The sequence below is a fragment of the Thermobia domestica genome, chromosome 2 (assembly GCF_964235325.1).
Source record: "Thermobia domestica chromosome 2, izTheDome1.hap1.1, whole genome shotgun sequence".
Lineage (NCBI taxonomy): Eukaryota > Metazoa > Arthropoda > Insecta > Zygentoma > Lepismatidae > Thermobia > Thermobia domestica.
The window spans coordinates 66,920,392-66,946,494 of NC_137455.1; the positions used below are offsets into that span (position 1 = coordinate 66,920,392).

A 26,103-nucleotide genomic window follows, 5' to 3' on the forward strand; every position below is an offset into this window, starting at 1 on the left:
CAAGTTCTACCGCGATGGAATCCATGGCCTTTTAGAACGTTGGCAGAAGGTCGTCGATGCTGATGGGGACTATTTTTTATCTTCCAGGTACATCGTAAGTGACATATCGATGTTCGAAGATGGTGGGTGAAAAAGCGACAGAACTTTCTTGGTTACTTTTTAAACAAGGACACCAAAAACCAAATCAAATAAAAATTCCTGTTCGCATGTTTTTGGGTTTACTTCTCAATGGAGTACTGACGATCCGGATCGCTTTATTAAATTAGAGGTGACATTTCATGTACTTTTCTGTTATGAGACCATACATTGGAATCCTATCAATCAAATAAACGGTTCACAAACAAACAAACAAACAAACAAAAAAAAGAAAGAAAGAAAGAAAGAAAGAAAAAGAAAAAAGAAAGAAAAAGTCAATTTAGTGAGCACGTCGCCTGTAACGTATGCCTGAAACGCACATCCGACCAAATTACATTGGTAGAAACGAATTCAACACTCAATGTACACCTTCAGAGTTGCACAAAATTCGTACTATAGAATGTTCATCGTTAGGGGGCATGGTGATCTTAGTTGTAGAGTTGTCAGACAACACGACGAATGTGAGTATGTCTGGAGTACAGTCGATGTCTATAATATTAGGACAACATCAATGAACTTCTATTATGTAATTAAATGACTTCAATTGCAATCGTATCATGAAGCTGTAGGAGAACATCTAGTGTTCCGCAGAATTGCCACTCGCGTGGGTCTTGATGTGCCGGTGGTTCATTGGTGGTGTACACGATGGAAAACAGGGTTTCTGCAGCAGGCGCTTCTCATTTCCCTTGTCCTGGCCACTTGTTAGAGCGGGCCTGAACAGAAAGATCATTTAACCGCCATAACTAAAGAATGACAGACGCATGTGCAATCAAAGCCATCTACCCCTCACTCTTATGTGAGCGCACGAACACTAAATAATTTTTTGTCGGAGGTAGGTCTACATTTCTACATTTTTCTAATATGATTGTGATGACACTTGCTCATCGCAAAGAACATCTTTGGTGGCATGGGAGGGCGATGATCAGGTTGTCTACACGTGCGTGTATGCGTTTTCATTTGCCACTGAAACCCAGCATCTGTAATTTTGGTATGTTGGACAATAAAGCTACAAATCTCGCTAACCTATAATCATCATTCAGGGATGTACACTCAGTTCGTTGTACCTTCGTGACAAATCGATTCTGTTCTTCGACCTTATCTGGACACTTGGCGATACTCCATTTTCAAACACGCGTCCCCATACCGCCAGGACAACCAATTGTGTTCTACTGTATATATTCCTTATATGTTGGTCAGCTAAGTCTCCGGAATTTAACATTCTGTCGAGCACGTCTGGAATATGGTGGAACCGCGGCTGATTGTCAGTCGGCTCCAGCAATGATCATCATCCTGCTACGCGAAGATTGGAGTGAGCGTGTGATACCATACCCTAGACGACATGCTACCTACCGAACAACATGTGCTTTTAAAGTGAATACTGTATGTTTATGAACAACGTAAGTAACATATTTGGAATTTGTCATGGGAGCCATGCTTGGATTACTACCACTAGTTTCACTTGTTTTTGTGTGCCAACTTAAAGCCAGATATGTTAATTCCTACTAAGTGTTCCGAAATCTGACTCTACTAGTGTATATTAACACATTAAAAAATATAAAAAATAAATAAAAAGTGAGCATTCATGAAGTGGTAATCACAATAACTTTATTTGTGTTGTGGGTGGATATTACTGTTCTTCTGACACTCATCATCATAAAAATGAAAATTTGTTGTAATAAGATATACGCTGTAAACTTCTAAGAAACCTGTCTTTTAACGGAAAATTTGCAGGAATGAGAAGTGTATTGAAACTAAAGTAATTGATTTTAAGCTTCTATGATTGAACAAGTCTATTATGATTTTTTAAAACTATTTATTGATCTTTGAATATTGATTGAAACGAACAATATCGAGTTATCTCGTAGAAATCATTGCTTAGTTAATCTGTAAGGAAAGGAAATGGAAGAGGAATATCAAGAACTCAAACTCACAGTAAAATCAATCTATTTATTTGAAAATATTTACATCTAAGGAGTGAAATGATTAAAACTAGGATACATGAGTTAAAAAAATCAATGTATTGAACACTTTGAAGTCTGTGCGAAAAGTTATATTCGTCTTTAGTAAAATTTCTTTCAATTTCAAGATTGGGTGAAATTTAAAAAGGTTATTTGTAAGGTTTTGGCAATAACTGAGTTTTCACATCAGTCCGTTTTCGTAATAGTTATACCTTGTACGAAGTAAAAAATAAAATAATATTTAATTACTATGTAATCAATAATTTTCCACTGCCATTTGTAGTATTTTGTTATTGCTTTCAGACTGCAACACTGTATCCAGCGTTTGTCTTCGGATGTTGCTTCTTTTTGAACTTTTTCATTTGGGGTAAACATTCGAGTGGAGCCGTGCCATTTGCTACGATGATGGCTCTTCTGTGTTTGTGGTTTGGCATATCTCTACCTCTTGTTTTCCTTGGCTACTATTTTGGCTACAGAAAACAGCCCTTCCAACATCCAGTGAGAACAAATCAGATTCCAAGACAAGTACCAGATCAACTGTGGTACATGAATCCAATTCTGTGGTTAGTACCAGTTATCATCAGCGATTTTTATTTCTTTCAGAAATATTTTGCTTGTGTTTCTTCAATTGGGATATGAAAAGTAATTCAGTTTTAAAAAAATAACAGATACACTATGAGATGCAGTAGAAACGTGTCTTGATTTTTAAGTAGACATATGATGTTTGTACTCTCAAGACTCGATATGCATGTTGATTAAAAAATTGTAACCATTCATTTTTTGTAGAAAGCTCTATACTCTTATCTGTAATAAAAAAAAAATACCAGAAAATGGAACGTTTTGATGTGAAACAAACGGTAAATGATGTGAGCAAAAGATGTGTGATACAGAAACTACATACATTAATTTACTTTTCAACATATTCGCCATACACGCTCAAGCACTTAGAATAGCGTGATACCAGTTTTTGTGCCCCGCTATTGCATCCTATTGCCGCCAGTGTATCCAACCATGTGGTGATAGCATCTTTAAATTCCTCAGCAGTGAGAAAATGTTTTTTTAGACGAAGAAAAGTGAAAAGTTTATCACACTCTACATCTCACTGTTGAGAGGATTTTCAATTTGGTCGCACGTGTTCAGGACTTATAGCTCGATTGCGTTCTTGTTCACGTCTGCACCATGTCACTACTTGGTTCAAACTGAAGAGTCGTATTTGAATATGCTGCGTGATTTAGTCTGTTTCTTCTTTCCAAAAAGCACTTCTTTACTCCTGCTAAACTTAAACGCTGTCATATGTGATTGACTACATTGTCGGCAACAGAGTACAATGATGGTATAGAAAAACTGGTTTTACTCTATAAGTGCTTCAGTATATATATATGCGCCATTTGTTTCACACTAGAACATTCCTTTTTTCCTGGATAGCTCTCGTATTTTGTCAGGAAATGGTAACATAGAACGAAAAAGTAATTCGTTTGATAAATAGCATATTTTTTAAATGTATAATTCAAACTGTTCATTAAATCAGTTATAATGAAAAAATTATACCCCCTAACCCCAAGTAACAGTTAATCATGTTATTCTACTTTGCTTCCCAGGATACTTAGTTTTAATATTTGAGAATTTATACTGTAATACATTTTAAAAAATCAGAAATCCTCAATTCATTTGATAAAGAGAGAAAGTTTTCTTAAAACCAGTTTACATAGATCCATTTCCTTTTCGTGATAATTAATAAACATCTATTTTGTTTATTTTTTTAGCACGCTGATGGCAGGTGTGTTGCCTTTTGGTGCCGTATTTATCGAGCTTTTCTTCATTTTCACGGCTATATGGGAGAACCAGTTCTACTATCTATTTGGCTTTCTGTTCCTTGTCTTTATAATTCTTGTGATATCCTGCTCCCAAATATCAATTGTGATGGTATATTTCCAGTTATGTGGAGAGGTAAGTTTTCTATTTATTTATTTTTTAAATTTTTGATTCGCTTTGAATTACCATATATTCATTATGACTTTATATAGTGAGTGAATTTAGGTACTACAAGCACTTCATTCATGATTTTTGTAGAAGTATTCTGTAAAACAACATTTATATTGTTTAATTTACATGAAGATGAGAAAGAAATGGCTATTATTGGAAGAAATGGAATTTATAAGTTCCTTGCTTTTATTTATTTATAATTCGAAAAACTTATTTCTGGAATATAATAATTGTTGATACATGCTGTAAGGTACGTGATTAATATTCGAGTTACCATAATTTAACCTTACTTTCAGTACCCTGCCAAAAGGATGACCAAGTATTTAATTCTGAATTTTCCGTCAGAAGCGCCCATTATTATAAAAGAAAATGTAAACACAAATCTTCACACGGAGTGGGTATATGTTAAATTGAATCGTCAGTAATAACGCAGTTCAAACATATTTTTATAAAGGATATCACGTAATATCCTTATCCATGATAATGACGGGCTCTTTCCAACAAACGATTGGAATCCGGTAATTGTCCATCCTATTCAAGGTGGAGGAAGTTCCAGTTAAATGTATATTTCTATTAGTTTGTCCGCTCTACTGTTTGTAAATCTGACGTAATTTAATAATAAACATTGTTGTAGTTCAAACCTAATATATATATATATATATATATATATATATATATATATATATATATATATATATATATATATGGTCTAGGAATTAATTCGTGCGGGTGGACAAGAGATGGCGCAACGAACGGAGCGTCCCACAGTTCCGTGTATCCACACATGTGTTGCAAACCCCTGTCATCGCGTATCGTTCGTAGTATAGGGCAGTGGATTAAAGCGTCAACAACACCAGTTTGTAGTTAAGTGAACATGGCGCAATTTGTGCCTGATAAAGTGTTTTTGCGGGGTGTCCTGCTGCATTACTTTAACATGCAGAAAAGTGCGACTGAAAGTCATCGTACCGTCAAATGGGGTGAATAGAAACACATTTTTGGCTATATGAGTATATAAGTCTGGTGATGTTAAAGATTTCGCGTATCAGATTATTTCAAAAAACAGGTCTTAATATGCTAATGAAGTTCAGTAAACGTCATATTAATTTATCAACTCCACTTTTCTTCACCTTGATTTTTCTTAATGTTTCTATTGACCCCATGGGTAGGGGTGAATAGAAACAATGACTTTATTTTCATTGTTGTTTCTTTTATACTATTGGAAAGGTAAAAAGAAACAGCGTATTTGTTGAAACGAACTATTTATTTGATACCTGCTAGATATAAGTTCAATAAGACCAGTATTACATAAGTTACAAACTTACAAAACAATACAATGCACAATATAGGTACAAACGACCATACAGTTTTGATGATATTTGAATAAGATTTAAACAACTCAAATCACCAGGGAAACTTATCATGAGTTGAGTTGATTTTTAGGTTAACGTCCCGTTCAGCAGCGAGGCTACATGAGACGTGGACCTACTGATTAACGTGGAATCAGAACCACATGAGCTCCCGCCGCGAATCGAACCCGGGTCTCCCACGCCAAAGGCGCGTACGCTAACCGCTTAGCCACGAAGGAGCCCGAAACTTATCATATACTTAAAGCGTGCTGACGAACTCCTAATAAAACCCAACAGTTTCGTAACAATATCCTCATGTAGTAAGAACGATTCTTCAGAAGTTTCTGAAAATTTCATTGTTTATGTGCTCTCTTATAAAACACTCCCCACTTATCCATCATGTTCACATTTTCGCACTTGGGTAGTGAGTAGTATCATCGAGCTTTAGCTTCTCATAAACCTTTACCACAGCAAAATCACCAGCTTTAGAAAACCATCATCTAGTTCGTGATCGTCTGGAATGTTGTCTTTCTCCTCTTCCGACAATACAAGGATAGGTTGAGTTTCGTTGTGATTTGATGAAAATGTATCATTTTCAGAAAACAAACCAAAACTTACTGTTTATTCGTACTCTCTTCTTCCCTTGTTTAATTTTTTCATCTTCTCTCATGCTCTTGAGAAGATCCATAAGGGGACGGTTTACAGTCTGAGATGTCTTTTGCTGTTCTGTTCCCTCTCGTTCATTGTCTCTCTTTGGCAGCATCCTCAGTATTTGGTCTCGACAAAGGGGAAAAATTCCACACTTTTGAAATTCAGCCCTGATATTTTCCTCCTTCAGTTTGTCACACATTTTTTTTTTCTTTCAGAAGACTTAGAAATTTGTTCTTAGAGATTGTTGATTCATTCCTGTCTTTTTCTCCGCTTCTCAAGAATTTTCCACTCCTCAAGAAGTGTTTCTATTCACCCCACTAATTAAAACTCATAACAATAACCCAGTAAAGTTAAATTTTGATTAAAAATAATTTACAAAAGGAAAACTTTTACTATGAACGTCAGTAAATGAAACAACAAACTACAAAATAGGCATATGTTGAAATGCAACAAATATGAAAATGTCGTACTTACCAAGAAAGTTTGAGGAGCGCCAAAATACTGTGTTGGATTTCAGTAACATATTAACGCTGCTGCCGTCTATCGCAGTGTTTCCAACTCACTAAAACATTTTATTTCTGCTGTGAACACTTTAGCCATATAAGACTATGTTAAGAAATTTCAGTTTTGTTGATTAATTTATCGTCCAGATAAATCCAAAACTAATCTGGGAGTTTTGTTTCTATTCACCCCCATGTTTCTATTCACCCCGTTTGACGGTATTTTGGTGGAAGTGTATGGTGACCATGCTCTAGCTGAGCGAACGTGTCAGAAGTGGTTTGCACGGTTTAGAAGTGGTGATTTCGGCTTGGCAGACCAAGAGCGAGCTGGACAGCCAAAAAATTTCAAGACGAAGAATTGACAGCATTGCTCGAGCAGGATTCGTGTCAAACGCAGGAACAACTTGCAGCAGCATTAGGCGTTGATCAAACAACAGTCTCCAAACGCTTGAAAGCCATGGGAATGATTCAAAAGATGTCACATTGGGTTCCACATGAATTGAAAGACAGAGACGTTGAAAGACGAAAAACCATTTGCGAATTGCTGCTTCAACGACAGAGCAGAAAGGGGTTTCTGCATCGAATTATTACGGGTGATGAGAAGTGGATCCATTACGAGAACCCTAAACGAAAAAAGGCCTGGGTGAAACCAGGTGAAACAGGTCCATCACAACCAAAACGAGATATTCACTGTGCAAAGGTTATGCTGTGCATATGGTGGGATATGAAAGGTGTGGTGTACTATGAGCTGCTGCAACCGGGTGAAACTATGAATGGAGAACGTTATCGACGACAATTAATGCGTTTGAAGCAAGCTCTGGCCAGAACACGACCAGAATGGGAGAACAGACATGATAAACTTATTGTTCAACATGATAACGCTCGCCCACATGTCGCAAAACCGGTCAAAACCTATTTAGAAAATGTCGGATGGGAAGTTTTACCCCACCCGCCGTATTCACCAGACGTTGCTCCTTCGGACTACTACTTGTTCGATTGCATGAACAACGATTTGATTGGACAGCGGTTTACTTCTTCAGAAGATATCGAAACATGGGTCTCTGACTGGATCGCTTCCAAGGATGAGGACTTCTTTCGCCACGGAATCCGTACATTGCCTGACAGATGGGCGAAAGTGGTGGCTAGCGATGAACAATATTTTTCTTAAGGTATTTATGTATTTTGTGTTTGTACTACAGCTTCAATGTGTGCGTACCAACCGCACGAATTAATTCCTAGACCAAATATATATATATATTTGCAGTGGATCCTAATATGATGCGTAACTGGATGGCTCATACTACTTTTCTGTTTAGTTTATCTTCTTTCCATCCATTATGAAGCTATTGCTAAAAGATTTTATAGCGTATCTTTCTAGTAGTGTATAATAATGTCTCCATTACTTTTTGGTAAGTAATTTGTGGGTGGTAAGTGTATACTTCTACACAGAGGTCTATAACAGGAAAGAACAAGCATTATTCTTTAGGCACTTGTATTTAATGAAAACTTATAGATAGTGATACAGGAACATAATTAAGAGACGAATATGTCCATTGTCCTCACATCTTAATTTCATCAAAGTGCAGGTCTCATTTTTCATTACTAACTTGGAGCTAGAAGGAAGATATTTATTGATAAATTTCTCAAGCGTCCGTGTGTGGATTGACTTCCATTCATCATGTATTGTCTCCCAGTGCTGAATCACGTTAGTTGCTTGTGCCTGTCAGACACATATCGACACACAGTTGCGTCGCTAGGATTTTAGAGGGTCGGATGCAAATGAAGTGCTTGACATTCAATATAGGTGCTGATATACATACATATGAGGTGCATACCAAAAGTACGTATCGTTTCGTTCTAATTTCCCAGAACGAGGAAATAACAGGAAATTAACCTGTGTCTATTTTTCAACAAACTCTCCTTCTTTATTAATACATAATTGCCATCGGTCTGTCCATTTTGTGTATTATATGCCATACTCAACTTTGGGGGTATGTTTCAGATACTGGAAAATAGCATTTCCCAGGGATCATCTACTGGCAAAATCTTGTCCTCGAAGAAAATTCTTGAGGCTTGGGAACATCCAGAAGTCACTCGGGACTCAATCTGATGAATAGGGTGGGTGTGGCGGGATTTCAATACCGTGGTTAGTCAATAATACGGTCACAACATTAGCACGGTGTGATGGTGCATTGTCCATGTAGAGAATTAAGTTACCATTTGCCATTTGTAGTCGTTTCTCGTCAATTTTGGGGAAAATTATATATCCAAAAATGTATGAAAATACTCGCCCGTAATTATATGACCTTTCGGAACAGCGTGGGATAATATCATTCCCTAGGAATCCGACAAGATAAGTAGAGAACTCTCTCATTGGGTGCTACCTGACGAAATTTTTTTTAGGGGCTAGTGAATCTGTGTTTCCATTGCATCGACTACCGTTTTGTTTCTGGGTTGAATAACGGAATCTGTGATTTATCCATTACACAACACTTTCTAAGGAATTGCGTCTCTCTCGTCTGAAGAATGTCAAACTTTACTACACTTAATCGAATCCTTGGCTCTTTTTGATTGTCATTAGGCATTCATGACACCCAACGAGAAGATTTTTTTTTAAAGGGCTAGTTTGTTTGTAATTACTTTTCTACTGTTACCATTGTTAGCCTCTTGGCAATTTCCAAAATTTAAGGATGATGGTCCTACGTACTCCTTCTAAAATTTGGAGGTGTTCTAAGATACTCCTGCTAAAATCAAGAGAACATTGCCCGCTATGACGTCATATCACGTCCAGCAGCTAATAGGAGCCAAGTGATCCCAACCGTGACCATATCGAAATCCTTTAAGGGTAGAGAGATGAAATTTAGTATTCCGACTTAACATTTAAAATAATTAAGGACGTGTTCTAGTATTTTTTGATATTTCCCTTAGAAGGGACAAAAAGGTGGGAAGGTAAAAGAATGGGAGTTACAATTTTTGTAATGTGTCCGTATCAGGAAATCCCGTAAGGTTAGAGACATGAACATTGGCATTTAGGTTTTTAATTTAAAATAATTAAAAACGTGTTTCAACGTTTTGTGATGTTTCTCGTAGAAGAGAAGAGAAAAGGATGGGGTGTTGCAATTGTTGAAATAAGATAGCCATATCTCGAAATCCCGTAAGATTAGAGAAATATTAAGGATATAAAACTTGATATATAAACTCCTTATTCAGAACAAATGGTGATATGCTACCGCGGTTTCGGAAATTCTGCTTTTAACGAGAGAAAGGGAGCAATATGTATTTTTTCTCAATATATAAAAATGACTTGTTTGTAAGTCTCATCGTCATAAAAAGAAAACGGATGAACCATTCGAAATGATTTTTTGAACACAGAAAGACTTGGATCGACATGGGTTTCTATCATTTCACTTTGATTTGATGCTTGATTGGAATGTAGTCTAAGGGGGAAAACGGGTTTAAATTCTTTGTAAAAAATACTGCCATAAGTGTATTCTTGGCGTGCCAAAAACGGAAGCGAAGTTCGATAAGGTACGAGGCCGTAGACCGAGCAAAAACAGTCTGCGAGCCAAGGAACCTCATAAAATGAGACTAACTTAATTTATTAAATGGATCTCATATTCAGTCGACTGATTTGCTGATTTAACTTATTGTGGTGAATCAACTATTTTGTTTCATATTACCTTAATTATAAACAGTCTATCTCTAATCTGTTAATTCGTATTTACTAGGGTACAAAAATATTTTTCAAATATCATAATTAGTCAACTTTGCTAATAAGAAGAGATACGACATGCTGGTTTTTTATGTCATTATTCAAAATAAGAGAATTCCTTAATAAAAGTAGTAGAGTGAAGAATTAAAAGATTAAAGAAATAATATAGCAGTGAAACATACTTATTATATGAATCTTTTGTATATTACATACGTAAATATATTATACACAAATTCGTTTTCTATATATTTCCCTAATGTACTGGAAGAATAGTACAAGAGCGGATCAATAAGTGAGTTACAACAATTTATGTAGAAGGTGTAATATGCAGCACATATAGAATATATACAAAATTGAGGTTCATATTAAAGCTATTTTTCAGCATTGCCACCAAGTCTCTGAACAAATTTCTTCCATTATGACAGAAGTTTCAAAATACCCTGATAATAGAATGTCATCTTTCTTACAACTGATTTTTGCGGAATTTCAGTTTGTCATGCACCACATCATACAGTGTACCATACGAAATGTCGAAAATGGGTTACCCGATCAGTACAAATTGCCTCTTCAAATGGTCGTGACTTTTTGTTCGCTTGATGAGGTTACTGTGCGTTCATCACATGGCAAATCCCAAGATTCGCACGGCCCTCTCCAAAGAGTTTGCACAATTTGGAGATGTTGGTACGGTCCATACAGTCTTTCCCTACACGCATACCATTTCCCTATAAATTTCACTTTAATGGGTCTTTCCTAGTAAGATAGTGAAATCGGCCCTTGATTCAAATTGGGTCGCTATTGACCCAAAAGGTTACCCTTGACCTAAAACTACCTAATCCCCTCCCTTACCGAATTATCGTATCATACATGCTCAAAATTGAATATTTTTAAAATTTTGGTGGGGGTGATCGAAAAAATTTTGAAAGTTTCACAGATTGTAGATACTATCTAGATGTAAATGTGTAATTTTTTTCAAAACCATCGGTGCCTATTTTCTTTATTTTTTTGCGTGTTGAAAATTTCAAAAAATTGTAGAAAAAATTTGGAGGGGAACACGTCACTGATTTCTTGGTTAAAAAATGTTATACCCTGAGGTTATACCAAAATTACACAGCTTGCGGTAGAGAGCGCTACCAATAGAGAACTGTGTGTGGCCAGTGAAGCAAGCACTGATAGATACGAGGAGCCGACGCGAGGCAACTTTGTGTGTAACTTCGTTGTGCAAGAGTCGGTTGCAGTGGAGGCACTGTTACGGAGATATATTTGGTGTTTCTATTCCGAAACGGACACTATCGAAGCAGCCGAAGAACGACAGAATTGGAAGAGACACAAGAAAAAGGGAAATTGTGAACTCTGGCAAAGGATTGTTTGAAGGGACCCTCAATGAGAAAACTATGCGAAAAACACGTTTGTTTTCAGTTTTATTTCGTTTTGACAATGTTGCCATCACTTTCAGGACCCGAAGAAAATATATGTTATACGTAAGGGTATAACAAATTTTTTAACCAAAAAATCAGCGACGTGTCTCCCCCTCCCATTTTTTTCTACAATTTTTTTTTTTTTTTTTTTTTTTTTTTTTTTTGAAATTTTCAATACGCAAAAAATAAAGAAAATACACATCGATGGTTTTGAAAAAAAATGCACATACATCTAGATAGTATCTACAATCTGTGAAACTCAAAATTTTTCGACCACCCCACCAAAATTTAAAAAAATATATTCAATTTTGAGCATGTACGATACGATAATTTGGTAAGGGGAGGGGGTAGGGGTCAAAAATTTTTTGGAGGAAGGGCCGATTTCACTATCTTACTAGGAAAGACCCTTTGTCCTTTTCTCCACAGAAAATGAACTAAATATTTCTGCGCTTCACAAGTAGAGGACTGTAAAACATGCCGTATTTGCTCAGTAGTTTACGCTTCTCTTGCGAGAGGTAAACCTGATCGGACAACTGCCGACTATAGTGTGAACTTCAAAGTATTTCTCTTTCAATTTTCACGTCCCAGACCAATTAGTGATTCATCCTCGTAGGTAACAGTGAGTAATTCCATTTATTGTATTTTGCTGTTCGAGGTTCAATTAATGTGTCAGTGCAAAGTAATGAACTGAATGCAGAAGTAGATTCACGTTTATGGAAACGAAGGGGAACTCCCCAAAGGTGATGTAATCGCACGGTCAGAAAGCAAAGGAGAGCACTCAGAAGAGAGGTGTGTGGGGAAGACGTTAACATACAGTGAAGTGCGCCAAGCGTAAAATGCCTCCAAAAGTCACTCCGTTCTGGGAGGGATACGTCTCAGCACTTTCCAACATAGGATACAGCTGAGTGAAATGGTGAAACCTTCGGCAAACGCAACAAACGTGCAACCTCAGAGGACGTAACTATACGCACAGCGGCAAGAAAACAACACCCTCTTCTCAAACGGACAACGGATGTGGTTCGACAAGTGCAGCAGATGATCATACAGGAGAATCCGCCGACACAAAGAGCCATTGCTAGGACAGTGGGGAGCTTGGAAACAACTGTGCAGAGAACAGTCACCCAGGATTTACAGCTTAAAGTGAAGTTCACACACTCACACCCAAACATATCTGTGAACGAAGGATCCATGCAGACGGGTTTATGAATGTATTTAGCGGGTGTCAAGTGGCAATATGTGGTAAGCATAGATGAGGCCTGGACCTATTTGCTAATTTCCACGTGGGTCCGAGCCATATACTATCTGACTGAGAGTGATAAAGTGTTTTTTAGTCATTTATTTGAAAATATCCTGTTAAATTTGATCATTGGAAAAGCATATCTAAATAATTTTCATTAATTATTGCGTTTCTTGTAACGATTGCAACAAAAACTGTTCGATCTATTAAACTTGAAACTATGGTTCATTGCATATTTATTCCTTCAAGTAGATATTGTAGATTGTATTTCATGTAAACGAAAGCCTGGGTCTGGTATTGTCAATAGAATTGGCCTTCTACCTGTGATTGGGACTTATTCTCACTTCTACTCCATGTGCCAATTTTTTTTGTAATAGGTTTGGCTGCACTCCTTAATAGCAAAAACTGAAAAAGCCGTAGGAGATAACATTTTAAGGTGGATCACTAGGTGTTCTCGGTGCTATGCTAAACGTTGCTTGAAAAGTGTGGCGTTTGCAGATAGTGTCGAGTGTTTACTGATGTTTGATAATAAAGTAAGTAATCACGGAATTGTGCTTAGTTACTTACTGGAGAAATTAGTTTTCGACTTTATCGCAATTCACAGCTAAGTTCTGCTTCTCGAAGTTCAATGGTAGAATTCAGGAATTTTGTTATTGTGACTACCACAGTAAACGTACAAATTTGGCAACAACTCATTATGGCGTTCTGCGCAAGTTTCTTCTCAAAATCTATTTCCTTAAATGTAAATTAATTAAAGATAATCTGAAACATAACAGGAGAAACGGTCAAACAATATATATATTTCGTAATAAGATAGTTACTTTAAAATACTTTACACGTACAAATACACATTTCATAAAATTGAGCACTTCTAGTGAGATCTAACAGCAAGTGCCATCTTGTGTGCTCATTGTAAAACGAATCAAGTTTTTCCTTTTATTTGTTATCTTTTTCGATATCAGAAGACAGAATTAAATGAGTTAGTGTCTTGGGTTGTAGCTGAAACATAATTCTATCTTATAATACAATATTTATAATATGTAACGTTTCATTGCACAGTAGTTAAGGGAAGGAGCTAAAATATGTACTGACTTCCGTGTGGTGATCCACCTTAATTGTTGTTTTGTGTGTGTTTGTTATAAAATAAATAAATAAAAAGTAATTGCCAGTACTGACGAAAAGAATCAAAGAGTATCTGTGAATCTCTGTTAAATTGAGCAATTTGTAGATTCAGATCTCATTGATCCCTTCTCACTCCTACCAAAATGCCTGACATACTCTTTTTGTTTGTAGAAACGTGAGCTAGTTTTTACATATCTTTGATTTCAACGTACGAACAAAACATGTAATATTGAAGCCTGCTATTCTGCGTGCTATCTGATTTCGTTAGTGTTTGGTTTTCGTTTTTAATGAAAGAGCAATGCTTTTTTTTACACATTGATAAAGCAAAGAATATTTGTTCAAGAATTCAGTATGTAGAGTCACTCCCTAGCATTTACTCCAATGTAAGGGCAAAATTTGCTTGGATTTTTTAGAAATAAGTTTTTAATCAATTTTAGTGGGAAAAATTTTCTTTGGTTATTAACCCTTTAAGCTCGGAGCATATAAGGATATTGCATTTAGTTTTCTTTGTGCCTGGTCTGATTATAACATTCAATCACTGTGTGCCTTTATTTACCTAGGTACGACGGTCACCCAGAACTTGTTCATTTTTAGTTCCAATATTTCGATATAGATAAAAACCAAGCGATGTACTGTAATACTTCATACAAAGTTAGCATTGTACTGAGTACGTCGGACGGATTTGGAGAGTTAAACGTTGCAATACTACTAACATCAAAAATAAATAAAATAAAATAAAATAAAATAAAAACGGTAGTCCAAAAATACTAATAAAAGTAACCCAAAAATAAATATAATAACTAACTAAATAAATAAATAAAGTAATACAGCAGTTTTGTATTTGCAATTCTAGTAATATTTTCTTCTTTCTTTTCAGGACTATCATTGGTGGTGGCGAAGTTTCGTTGTATCTGGAGGATCTGCTGTGTATGTTTTTGCGTATTCAGTATTTTATTTTATTACAAAGTTAGAAATCACGGAATTCATTCCCACATTACTCTATTTTGGTTACACATTAGTGATGGTCGTTACATTCTGGTTATTGACTGGTACGATCGGATTCTTCGCAGCTTACGCATTTATTAGGAAGATTTATGCTGCAGTGAAAATAGATTGATGAATTTTTCTAAACTGTAAACTGGACAAGAATTTATTTATTATAACCGTGTACAAGTGCGCATCATTCGCGTTTTTCTGAATCATATAATGAAAAAAAAATGGCTCTTGCCAATAACGAAAATAAAGTCAGAAGGAATGTGTCTAAAGAAAAGCGGTGTTTTGGATTACCAGAAGCTGTGAAAATTGTCCGTGTGAGAAGTTCGAGCTATATATATTTTATGAGTGCATGTGTGTGTATGTGTATGTGTATATCTCGTGTGTTTGAGATGGTATGCTGCTCAGAAGAAATTTGATAGTTTTTTTTAAAGTCACTTAATTTTTATTTTTATTTCACAAACCATGCAGAAGTTTCTAAAGAATATTGTAAAAGGCACAGAGGTATTATGGTAACTAATAAAATAACTTAATTGTTACAGCCAGTCACGAATTATGCTTGGATTCCACAATTTACAAAAGACAACGTACATATCTGTTTCCATTTTGTTACTGTTATTTTCTACATATGTTCTTGAACATGCGTTTTTATATGCATACCGCCTAGAATCTGGAATAATGGGAGGTATGTGGGTTTAAGGATGATTATATAGAATTATCACTTGTAATGTGCTTCCAGTTTCTTCATACTTACATGTTTTGAGTTTGAATGATATACATCACATGATACGCATATATCATTTTTAAATTTGGGTAATTTGTTACTTCAGTGGTCATAATTGAGTATGTGTGATTTTAAAATCATTTATGTGATCCCATTTCCGTAGAATAGCACACTTAGTGATTTATTTATTAACTAAACCTTTTGGCACGTAGACTCGGAAGAGTTCTAGCGGACCAGACCGCAATGTGAAATTGGGAGATAAATGATAGGCATTGCCGATCTCAGCGTTCAAATATGACAAAATAATCATGAACTAGTAAAATGACATAGATAACAAAACATTTCGCCTATAGACTTACGTGCAAAATTATATTCAAGCATTATCTAAGTGAAGGGAGCTAATGGAATGTAATTAGACATTAGTTAATATATTCAGATTGTTTATTTCAGGAGTATGTCTTACAGTGCAAGAGAAATAATTCACTATATATACAGTCTGATCATACATGATCTCTGTGTGAAATCTCAAATAGGTTGTAATCTAAAGAAGTACAAAAAATATATTTTATAAAGTTCATACGAGAATAATCCCAAAAGTACCCGACTTAATAAAGAAAGCACAAAAAAAAAAAAAAAAAAAAAAAGGAAAAACTATCTTTATTTCTTGACATAGCCTCCTTTTCGCTCGATGCACTTTTCCAAGCGATGTTTAATGGCTTCGATACTTGTTTATAGTGTGAACCGTTGAGCTCCTCAAAATAGCCATTAACCGCAGATTCCATCTCTTCATTGTTGGCAAATCTTTTACCACCGAGCCATTTTTACAAGTTTGGAAAGAGAAAGTAATCCGAGGGTAAGTCTGGCGAAGAGGAAGTGAGGAAGCAGTTCGAACTTTAAACTCATTGATATTGGCCATCATGATAACGGATGTATGAACTGGTATATTGTTCTCATGGAACAACACTCCTTTTCGTCAAATGCTGCTATTTTTTCTTGATTTCATCACTCAAACGCTACAATAAGTTTTTAGATACTCGTCGTTGATTGTTTTTCCTTTTTGAATGAAAATTATCCCACGCGCATCCAGTGGGGCCGCGGTGGCTCAGTGGTAGAGCGTTCACCTCTGGTGCATGGGGTCCTGGGTTCAAACCCTGCTCCCGCCAAGTGAACTTTGTGGTGGACAAACACCGTGTGCGTGGGTTTTCTCGGGGTTCTCCCGTTTCCTCCCACTTTCTTCATTCCACCATTTAATTCATTTCTCATAATCACCGTCTCCTTTAGCCTAACCGGCATAAGCGTGGAACGTAAAACTCAAAGATTTCATTTCATTTCCACGCGCATCCAAAAGACTGACCCCATGAACTTGCCAGCATATGGAACTGTCTTCGGCTTCTTTGGAGCCGACTCCCCGTTTCAGTCCATTGTTTTGACTGTTCTTTCACTTCAGGTGTGAAGTGATGCACCCATCTTTCCTCCATGGTTATGAATCAACGCAAAAACTCGGCTTTATTGCTGTTAAACATCGCCAAACACTCGATTGAAACATCCTCACGACTCTGTTTTAGTTCAATTGTGAGCAGACGTGGCACCTACGTCTCTCACAGCTTTCTCGTGTCCAAATTTTCAGTCAATATGCAATGTACAGCACTTTTTGAAATGCTTACCGTGTCTGCTAGCGCGGGAACTTCCAGTCGACGGTCACACCATTTTGTGGATTTTCTTCACCATATTTGACGTGGTCACCTCATTCGATCGATTACTGCGATGTTTGTATTTGCAGCTCGTACGGCCTTGTTTAAACTCTGCCACCCGATATTTTACTGCTGTAAACGAAGCAGCAGATTCCCCCAGAGTAGAATCTACTTCGGCTGTGATATTGGTTAAACTGAAACCTTTCAAATGAAAGTGTCGTATCGCGTAAGTATAGCCCATGTTTTCCATGTTTACAAATGAACTGACAGCATTCACTGTTAATGGCTGCCAAACAAATACTGAACAACATAGCGTCTTCAAACTTAAGCTATATAAGATTGGTACTTTCGATCATAGTAATGTTTTTCAAACAACAACCGTCATCTATACGTCAGATCAGATACTTCTGAAACAACTCACATACCAACATTCAGACTGTAAAGAACAAGAAAATGAAATTTACAAAATTAAATATATAGTTTCGCCGATTTGTTGCTACAAGACTACTCTAAAGATTCTTCGCAATGTAATTTCTTTCGAACCGCAGATGAAGTATGTTGACAGTTTTAGGCTTCCGAACTGCACTATTTCACGTTGAAAAAGAAGCTAATAGTAAGGATGAACGATTATGTTAAATACTCTTTCCTTAAGATACAACCGATTTCTTTATTTATATTAATATATCAGTAATGTGGTGTGGTTACGGGAAGATTTCAGTTTTAAATATGGAAAAGGAATGCATTGTGAAGGAATAAGTTTGCGATATAAAAACATGAAAGTGGAATTAAAGTTGGATGTTTTCTTGCCGTAGTACAAGAAGTATGGTAGTATTTTACTTAAAGTTTAAATCTCATCAAAACGTGTTGTGTGCTTTAGTGATACAAAATCTACCTAATGTTATATATCAGTATTTGTGCCGCTCCTCGCCGAAGAAACTATAAATTATATACATTTATCAACTTATTACAGTGTATACAACAACTTGCACATATTGATATAATATTAAGTTTCCATTATCATGAAGAGAAAAAAAAAAAAAAAAAAAAAAGAGTCAAGTGACAGGCATATGTCGCAATTGATAAAAAATAAACTAGTCATTGATGCTCTCCGTCTATCAATTGTGAATTTTCATGTATATAAACATCGAACTACTGGATAATCACAACATATGTTTGTAAAAGTTGGCTGTGCTGCTTATTTTTCTTTGCAACTGCAGGTTGTAAATTGCCTGTGTCTCGGGATTTATGTGGTAATATTTCATTGCTATTTATATGGAGATGATGGAATAGTTCACGAATAGCAACATTGCTATATCGCTGTAGTATATTTTTCTCTCCAGTAACATATACAGTTGATTTCACTGAATTGTCGTAGTAATGTCTAATAAAAAGTTGCATTTTCTTGTCCTTTCACCGAAGACAGTTGGTAAACTATTTTGCCAGTTCTGTAATAGTGCTAGGCAGCAATGATTCAGGTAGAGTGCTTAAATCAAGAGGAAAGATTACTTAGAACTCCATTCTCCTAAATCGTCATGTGATATACGATTTAGTGTGTATGTTGTATCTTTTGTTTCATCATTTCACCTCTCGTTTCATTAGCATTCTTCTGAATTTATCATCTGTCTTTCACAGTGTAAAGGACATAGCTAAGAGACGTTAAATTGTTATTTCACTGAAGATTGCTACTGTAGAGTTGATTTTTAAGTGTGAACTCAAGTTTACCATGTTTTTTATAAGTAGGCAGAAGACTATATACATATATTTTTTTTTCTTATGCATCTTATCTGATTCCCTGTGCTCAGCTGTAAATGAGATTAAAACTCGTAACGGTTTTGTAAATATATTTTTATCCACATAGCTTCAAATACTGCCATTATATCTGTCAAAGTGTATTTTATACAGGATACGGAGAGTCTTCTATTGCTAATCCAGAATTGCCGAAAACCATTGATAAAAGTTCCAGTCAGACAGAAAATGTAAGTTGTCTTTCCACAATTTCATAGTTGCCTTAAAAAAATTTAGCCGAATCTATAGTTTCTTGTAAGAACTAGTTTGCAGAATTTTCATTCATTTACTTTCTAATGTTGAAAGCCTGAAATGTTGTTTTAATTTCAACATGTATTCGCATTTCCCTTAGTACAACGAAAATGAGAGGAAACTACTCATCTTATAGTTCAATATCTGTTTTCTTATTTCTATTATTTAATTTAGAATTAATTTCACATATGTAAAAATATTAGCATGATATCGTATGATTGGGCTTTGTTTTGAAGAAAAGAAGTAAAGAACGTAGTAGAGTAGTTTCTCTTCCGTTACGCGCTTAAGATTTTTTTTTTTTAAAGAAACGTCTGATTTCAATATACCTCCAGTATTTGCGTGTGTGTTTCTAGTATTTTGATTATCATCTGTGATTTTTCCCAGAACAATTTTAAATACAGATGTAACAAGGAAAGAGAACGTGAAAGTAAAATCCAACTGAACGTACGTTCATGTTTGTAAATTATATTGTGCTTCTTGTTGCAGATGTTTGAACAGGAACAGTGGAAAATCCTTCGAACACCGCAAAATACCACTGATTTCACATTGGCCTAAATTACGTGTTGTTGTCATTATTGTACTTTTTTTTAAAGACCTTCCCTTCGAGTCCTTCAAAACGATAGGATGCGATATACTTCAAGAAATCCAGTAGAGAATATTTTAATTGACTAATTTTTTTTTTAATTTTAAAAAAATTAAAAATTAAAATATTTAGTTAATTTCAATAGACAATTAGTTAATAACTGAATGTATACCTCATTCTGATATACGCCGAAATAAATGCTCGACAATGATAGGATACTTTATAGGTAGTTAATATGCTTCACTCGTTTATAGGAACAATAAACAGCTGAAGTATATAGAAGTGTTCATGCATGATTATTTATGAATTAAAGTTACCAGACTTCGTTTTCTTCATATTGTAATGTCATCCGAAATACATCATATCTGTGTATGCACACAATCTTACCAATACAGAGAGAAATTTTTCTTTCCTCATTGTGTTAACTTTGAGTCTTTATGCACTCTTAGTAGTCGCGTAAATTCGCAAGTTCATATGTGTGTATCATTGGAATAACAGTATAAACACATGAAGAATCTGACAACATGGGCCCAAGTAAATACAGTCATCTAGAAGAAAATAGTTTAATTTTGTAAATACATTTATGGAAGGAAACTTGATAGTTTTCCAAATGAAATTAAGATGCAACGTTATGTAAATGAACTAGCGATAATGTGCAAAGTATTCAGATCTTCAGTTATGTCTTCGCTAAACAACTATATCCTTTGTAAGTGAGTACGTGAAATTTCATTAATATATTGGGTGAAAACCTTTACAGTTGATCATAATTGTAGGATGAAATTTATTAAGGGGTTGTGGGAGAGAATAGGACGATTAAAATTTTAGAACTTCACTGTAAAAAAATAATATAGATAAGTGCTGTTCGTTGAATCTGGTGGTTAGTGTTAGATATCATTATTGGCAGTTCTTGGAAAATCCACTCGCGGGCTCGCCAGTGACGAGTACTCTTTTACATTTGGTGCGTAAAGTCCGATCAATCAAAAACATGAATTCAAGAATAAATAACAGGTGTCTTTTTTATTATTATTTATTTATAAGAAACAAGCCGATAAACAAAATAAAAAATGTATTGGTGTATTTACTGTGTCGCAAAGTGATTTTTGTTTATTTGTATAATCACTATGACTACAAAAATATCTGGCTAGTATTTGCAGGCAAAATTTTTAGCTCTGCTTATTGGATAACTTCAGTTTATCCAATAAAAATAAATACAACAGTTGGAAACAGTAAATATCTAATTGTCTCGAACAGCACTATTTGAGTATTAACCATTTTTACAACTCAGTTTTAAAATTTTAAGTGCTCACTTCCTTCCCATATTATTTAAGAAATTTCGTTTTCTTGTGTGGTGAAAGATGACGATATTCAGCCGAAATACTGAAGAGATTTCATGAACTCATTTACAGAGAATATTGTGAGATAAAACTGTTTTAATGAACTTTTCTCTGCTTTCTTATTTCTATTTGCTAAGAATATCTTTCAAATGCTCTCCCTCATTATATTGCTTACATTGAGTCACTTTCAGAACTTCTCTTACACACTGCAACATTTTATGTGGAGTATTTTTAGTTTCATGGGTTATTCACAGCATCTTCCAATTATCTCCACAAAATAATCGGAAGAAAGCTATGCTCACATTGCGTTTTCAAATCGTGAAATAATGGGACCTGGTAATTTCCTCTATACGAAAAGGTCTATGGCACTCTGATAGTTTCTTGCAACACTAAAGCCATATGATATTTCTATCCACTGAACAATCATTGCGTGATAGTATGTTCTGTTGATTATTAAACTGTCATGGAAACATTCAGCAGACCCTGTTCGATAGTCCATGATAAAACGCATGTATCACATAGCAGAGACATTTTACCAAGTTGTGATATCTGTATTAATGGTTTCAGAGATAAATAAATGTTTTTTTAAGATAGATAAGAATTTCGTTCGATTGAGCAATCTGTTATAGTGTATTGATCCTTGTACCAAGAACAAAATTAAACTTTTTAAGTGCAGAGGATTGCACTCATTGGTATATCTGTTGAGAAAATATTGGCCTTTGAATGCAGTTAAATACTTATATTTATTATAAGGAAACAGTGAGACGTTACCCACTGCATGAGAAACCAGGGTTATATTCCAACAAAATAATGCTTGCGAGTTGTATTAATCTATCTTCCTACAATTAATCAAAAGTTTCGTAACGCAAGTAAGGATTGTCATGGCATAATTACAGTACATCCCTAAGTTTTACTGAAGATTTCTGGTAAGAAAATGGCAATAGATAAATGGGAGTTGTTCGTACTGTGTGTTCGATACATTTCAGATTTTACAATAAAAACACAAAGCAAGAGATAAACAATTAAATTAGTGGTAGTCATGTATAACACGCTACTCCACATACCTCTCAGGTTCAAGATTCGCAGTGACAGCAGATCTATTCTCGTTATAGTAAAATTGGAACAAAATGGAAACATTAAAATAATAATTATTAAACAAAAGGACATTCCAGTTATCATTATTTATATATATATAGAAAAAAAAGGTGTTTAATAAAATCTGTGTTAATTTTGTAAATTTGTCCTTTTGCGTTCGATAACAAGAAATATGTATTATTAATTGTGAAAATGTGTGTAAATTTGACATTTGTTGTATTTCTGTACAAAGGAAAAAAATGTTTTAAAGGTAATTGACAAATAAACCCAAGTGTTTATGTGCTAATTTTGTTCCATTACATGCTTCAGTTGTATATTCTCCTTAGATCCATTTAGTCCGTTGAAACTGTTAAAAATCATTTTGTGAAATCCCAATTGGAAATGAAATGATGAAAAGAAATTTTATATTCTATGAGGTAGATATGGGCTGCTGTTTGCCTCCTCCCTCATTCTTGGTATGAAGTGACTCACGACAAATATTTTCAGTTGCTTATACGTACTTCGTTCTGAAGTTCGTGAGATCGGGGTTGCTTCAACACACAGCACTGCTTGTAATTCGCTTATCACAACTAATAATTCGAGTCTTGAGAGCATAAATGTCATGCCCAATTGTCTAAATTTTTCAGGAGACTGTTTCGAAGTTTCAAAATATTCGCAAAAATCAGGATCGTGACTGAGATAGTTGAACATTGGGTATTAAGTTAAACATGTTATTGGCTTTTTGATGCATGCTAGCTATCAAGCTATCGAAATAGCTGACAAAGTCAATATTGAGAAAAGTTGGACATATAACATTTATGCTCTCAAGACTCGAATTCATAAATTGCATGTCAGGTAGCAAATAATTTGAATGTATGGAATCTAGTGAGGCAGTCGGGAAAATGAGGAAAAATATAATGTTAGCACTAACACAATAACATGCTAAACAGTTGTCATCTTTAAGATAGATATACTAGGTAATAAGAACTTTATTACCTAGTATAAGATTTATTTACTAACCAGTGATGGCCAAATGACAGCTCGCAGGCTTTTTTAAGTTAGGGTAGCTGCTATATAATACACTTGAATCGAGACTTGAACTGTGAAAATATGTTGTTTAACCGTTTCATTACCAAGCCCAATTTGCAGGGTAAGGTGGTTGGTACAGTCCGCAGCAAAAAAAACCCTGCAACATGAGCATGTAATGTTAAGTTTATTGTGAAACGACGAAGTCTTTTGCTCCAAAATAAATGTGCAGGGGAGGACGCGGAGGTTTCTCCTGGCGTGATTCGCGCCACTTAGACGTTGATTCTCTGCACTGTTAGGCGTAGTTTCACAATAAACTTACATGCTCATGTTGCAGGTTTTTTGCTGCTGACTGTACCAGGCAGATTTTTAGAAAAACTCGTCGTAGTTACTTTAAATATTCGTAGCTCAGCTCCTAATTGGCCTAGACATATGAAACGAAGCAGAATACTCAGAATAGAAAAAAGATTCAAAAAATGTATGACTGCAAACATCCAGCGAACTGTTACTTGAGGAGGTGAGGGAAAATAGTCCCAATTATGATTCATATTTAGTTCATTATATTTATAGTTGCATTATTTATTAGCCATCACTAGGGTTAGGATTTCGATGATCTCCGATGAAGAAAAACGTTGACCATTAGGTTACTAATATGTTTTATTTAAAATCAAGTAATTTCAAACACATTTGATGTATTTTTGTATTATTATTATTATTATTATTTTTTTTTTTTTTTTTTTTTACCAATATCTAGTTATTAGTGCAATTTTTACATTCTTGTCATTTTTTAGTATTTGTTCATTATTTTAACTACATGTCTTCTAATAGTTCACGAAAAATCCGTAAAAATGAAACAAGAGAGAACATTTTCGAAGTTCACTTCACCAGAAGAAAAGAACATGTCGAATTTTGCACTCTTCTTTGCATTATTGAGAGTTGCAGTTGTATGAATTATATCTTCCCTCTCCCGTCACCTTCAACTATGTAGATATTTTTAGATCATTTGTGAGCTAGATTAACGGTTAAGACGGGCAGTTTTGTATAGTGTGCAGTTCTGTTATTACAAAATGCCTAAAGTTGGATGGAGTACATCTTCGAAACTAAACCGTTTTGATTCTGAGTTTTGCAGTGGAAAAGTTTTTACCACGAATAGTTCTACTCTTTACTGTAAGGTGTGTGATATGACATTTGCAGTTGAAAGAAAATGCGTTGTGGAACAGCATATGCGGAGGGAGAAACATAAACGTGGACTTAAAGTGTGTGGAAATGAAAAACAATACAGCAACTCCGTGGGCAATATGACACATCAAATCGTTCTGTGTTTTTCGAAGATTTGTGCGAGGCATTTATCTCTGCCGACATCCCTTTGAGTAAAGTGGACAATGTTAAATCGCGTGCATTTTTAGAAAAATACATTTCTAAATCCCTTCCTAATTCTTTGACATTAAGGAAAAACTATGTGAAAAACATGTATGGAAAACAATCCTGAATATTAGACATTAAGTGGAAGGATATAAAATAAGAGTATCCGTGGACGAAACACGAGATTCACAATATTGTAAATGTTATTAGTCAACAGTTCTTCTAAACTGTGGCATTCTGAAAACGGTTAATTGCTCCACCATCAACAAATTATTTGAGAAATCAATACACCTGTTACAGGTTGATACCGTTCAATAGAGAACGTTCTGTGTTTGTAACAGACACGGTGAAGACAGCGAACTCTTTACAGGCGCTATATTCAAAAATGGTTCATATAACTTGTTTTGTACATGAGTGTCAGAGTGACTGAAGAAGTATGGTGCTATTTTCCGAAGTTGGCTCACAGCAAGTGTAAAGAAAGCATTAACTAAAGCACTATCAAATGTAGCTGCTTTTAAGTCGGAGCAACTTGAACTTCCTCCCATCCAGCCCAGTCATAACCAGGTGGGTAACGTGAACAGAAGCCTGTAGATATTACTGTGAAAGTTTAAGTCGATGAAGAATACTATAAACTCTTTGTCGCCTCCGAAACTTCCTCGATTCGAACAGCACAGAACATACTAACCTGTCCTAGAGTTGAAAGCAAGCTCTTGTACATTAATTCTGGTTTCCTATCTGGCGTCATTACTACTTTAGAAAAATCTGAAGAGCAGTTAACAACAACAATTGACGATGAGAAACACAGTCCATGAATTAGACAAAGTTACTGGGAACTGGGAAAGACTGTATCACAAAAAATGAAAGGTGTGCTAAACAAAAATATAGATTATAATGTAATGTGCTCCATAGCAGATGCTCATTTAGGCATAAAATTTTCACTTCCTTAACTTGAAATGGAACTGAAAGTGCGTGATCTTGTGGATTTCAAGTGTGATTCTTTACCTGTTGAAACAGAAAGAACAATTTCAATGTGAAAGTCTTCGTTTGCTTACAATATACAATCGCCATGCATTTTTATTCGACAACTTGGACCTGATACTTGCTGTATAGCACAAAAGTAGTAATGGAAAAAGACTACTGGTTCGTTCTTAAGTATATATTTCTCTAAACGCATCTTTATTTTGCATTTTCTTAAAATTTACAGTGCAATAAAATTGTAA

General features: G+C 35.2%; 1 protein-coding gene across 1 annotated transcript in view; it reads left to right on the forward strand.

Annotated features, from left to right (window-relative positions):
- TM9SF4 (transmembrane 9 superfamily protein member 4) overlaps positions 1-22,802 on the forward strand; it is a 62,731-nt gene extending 39,929 nt beyond the window's left edge. Inside the window, exons 8-10 of the mRNA XM_081741722.1 lie at positions 2,397-2,656; positions 3,857-4,040; positions 14,937-22,802. Of these exons, the coding sequence (XP_081597848.1) occupies positions 2,397-2,656; positions 3,857-4,040; positions 14,937-15,176 (684 nt within the window). The 3' untranslated portion in view covers positions 15,177-22,802. The remainder of the gene's footprint in view (positions 1-2,396; positions 2,657-3,856; positions 4,041-14,936) is intronic.
- Positions 22,803-26,103: the final 3,301 nt, after the last annotated feature.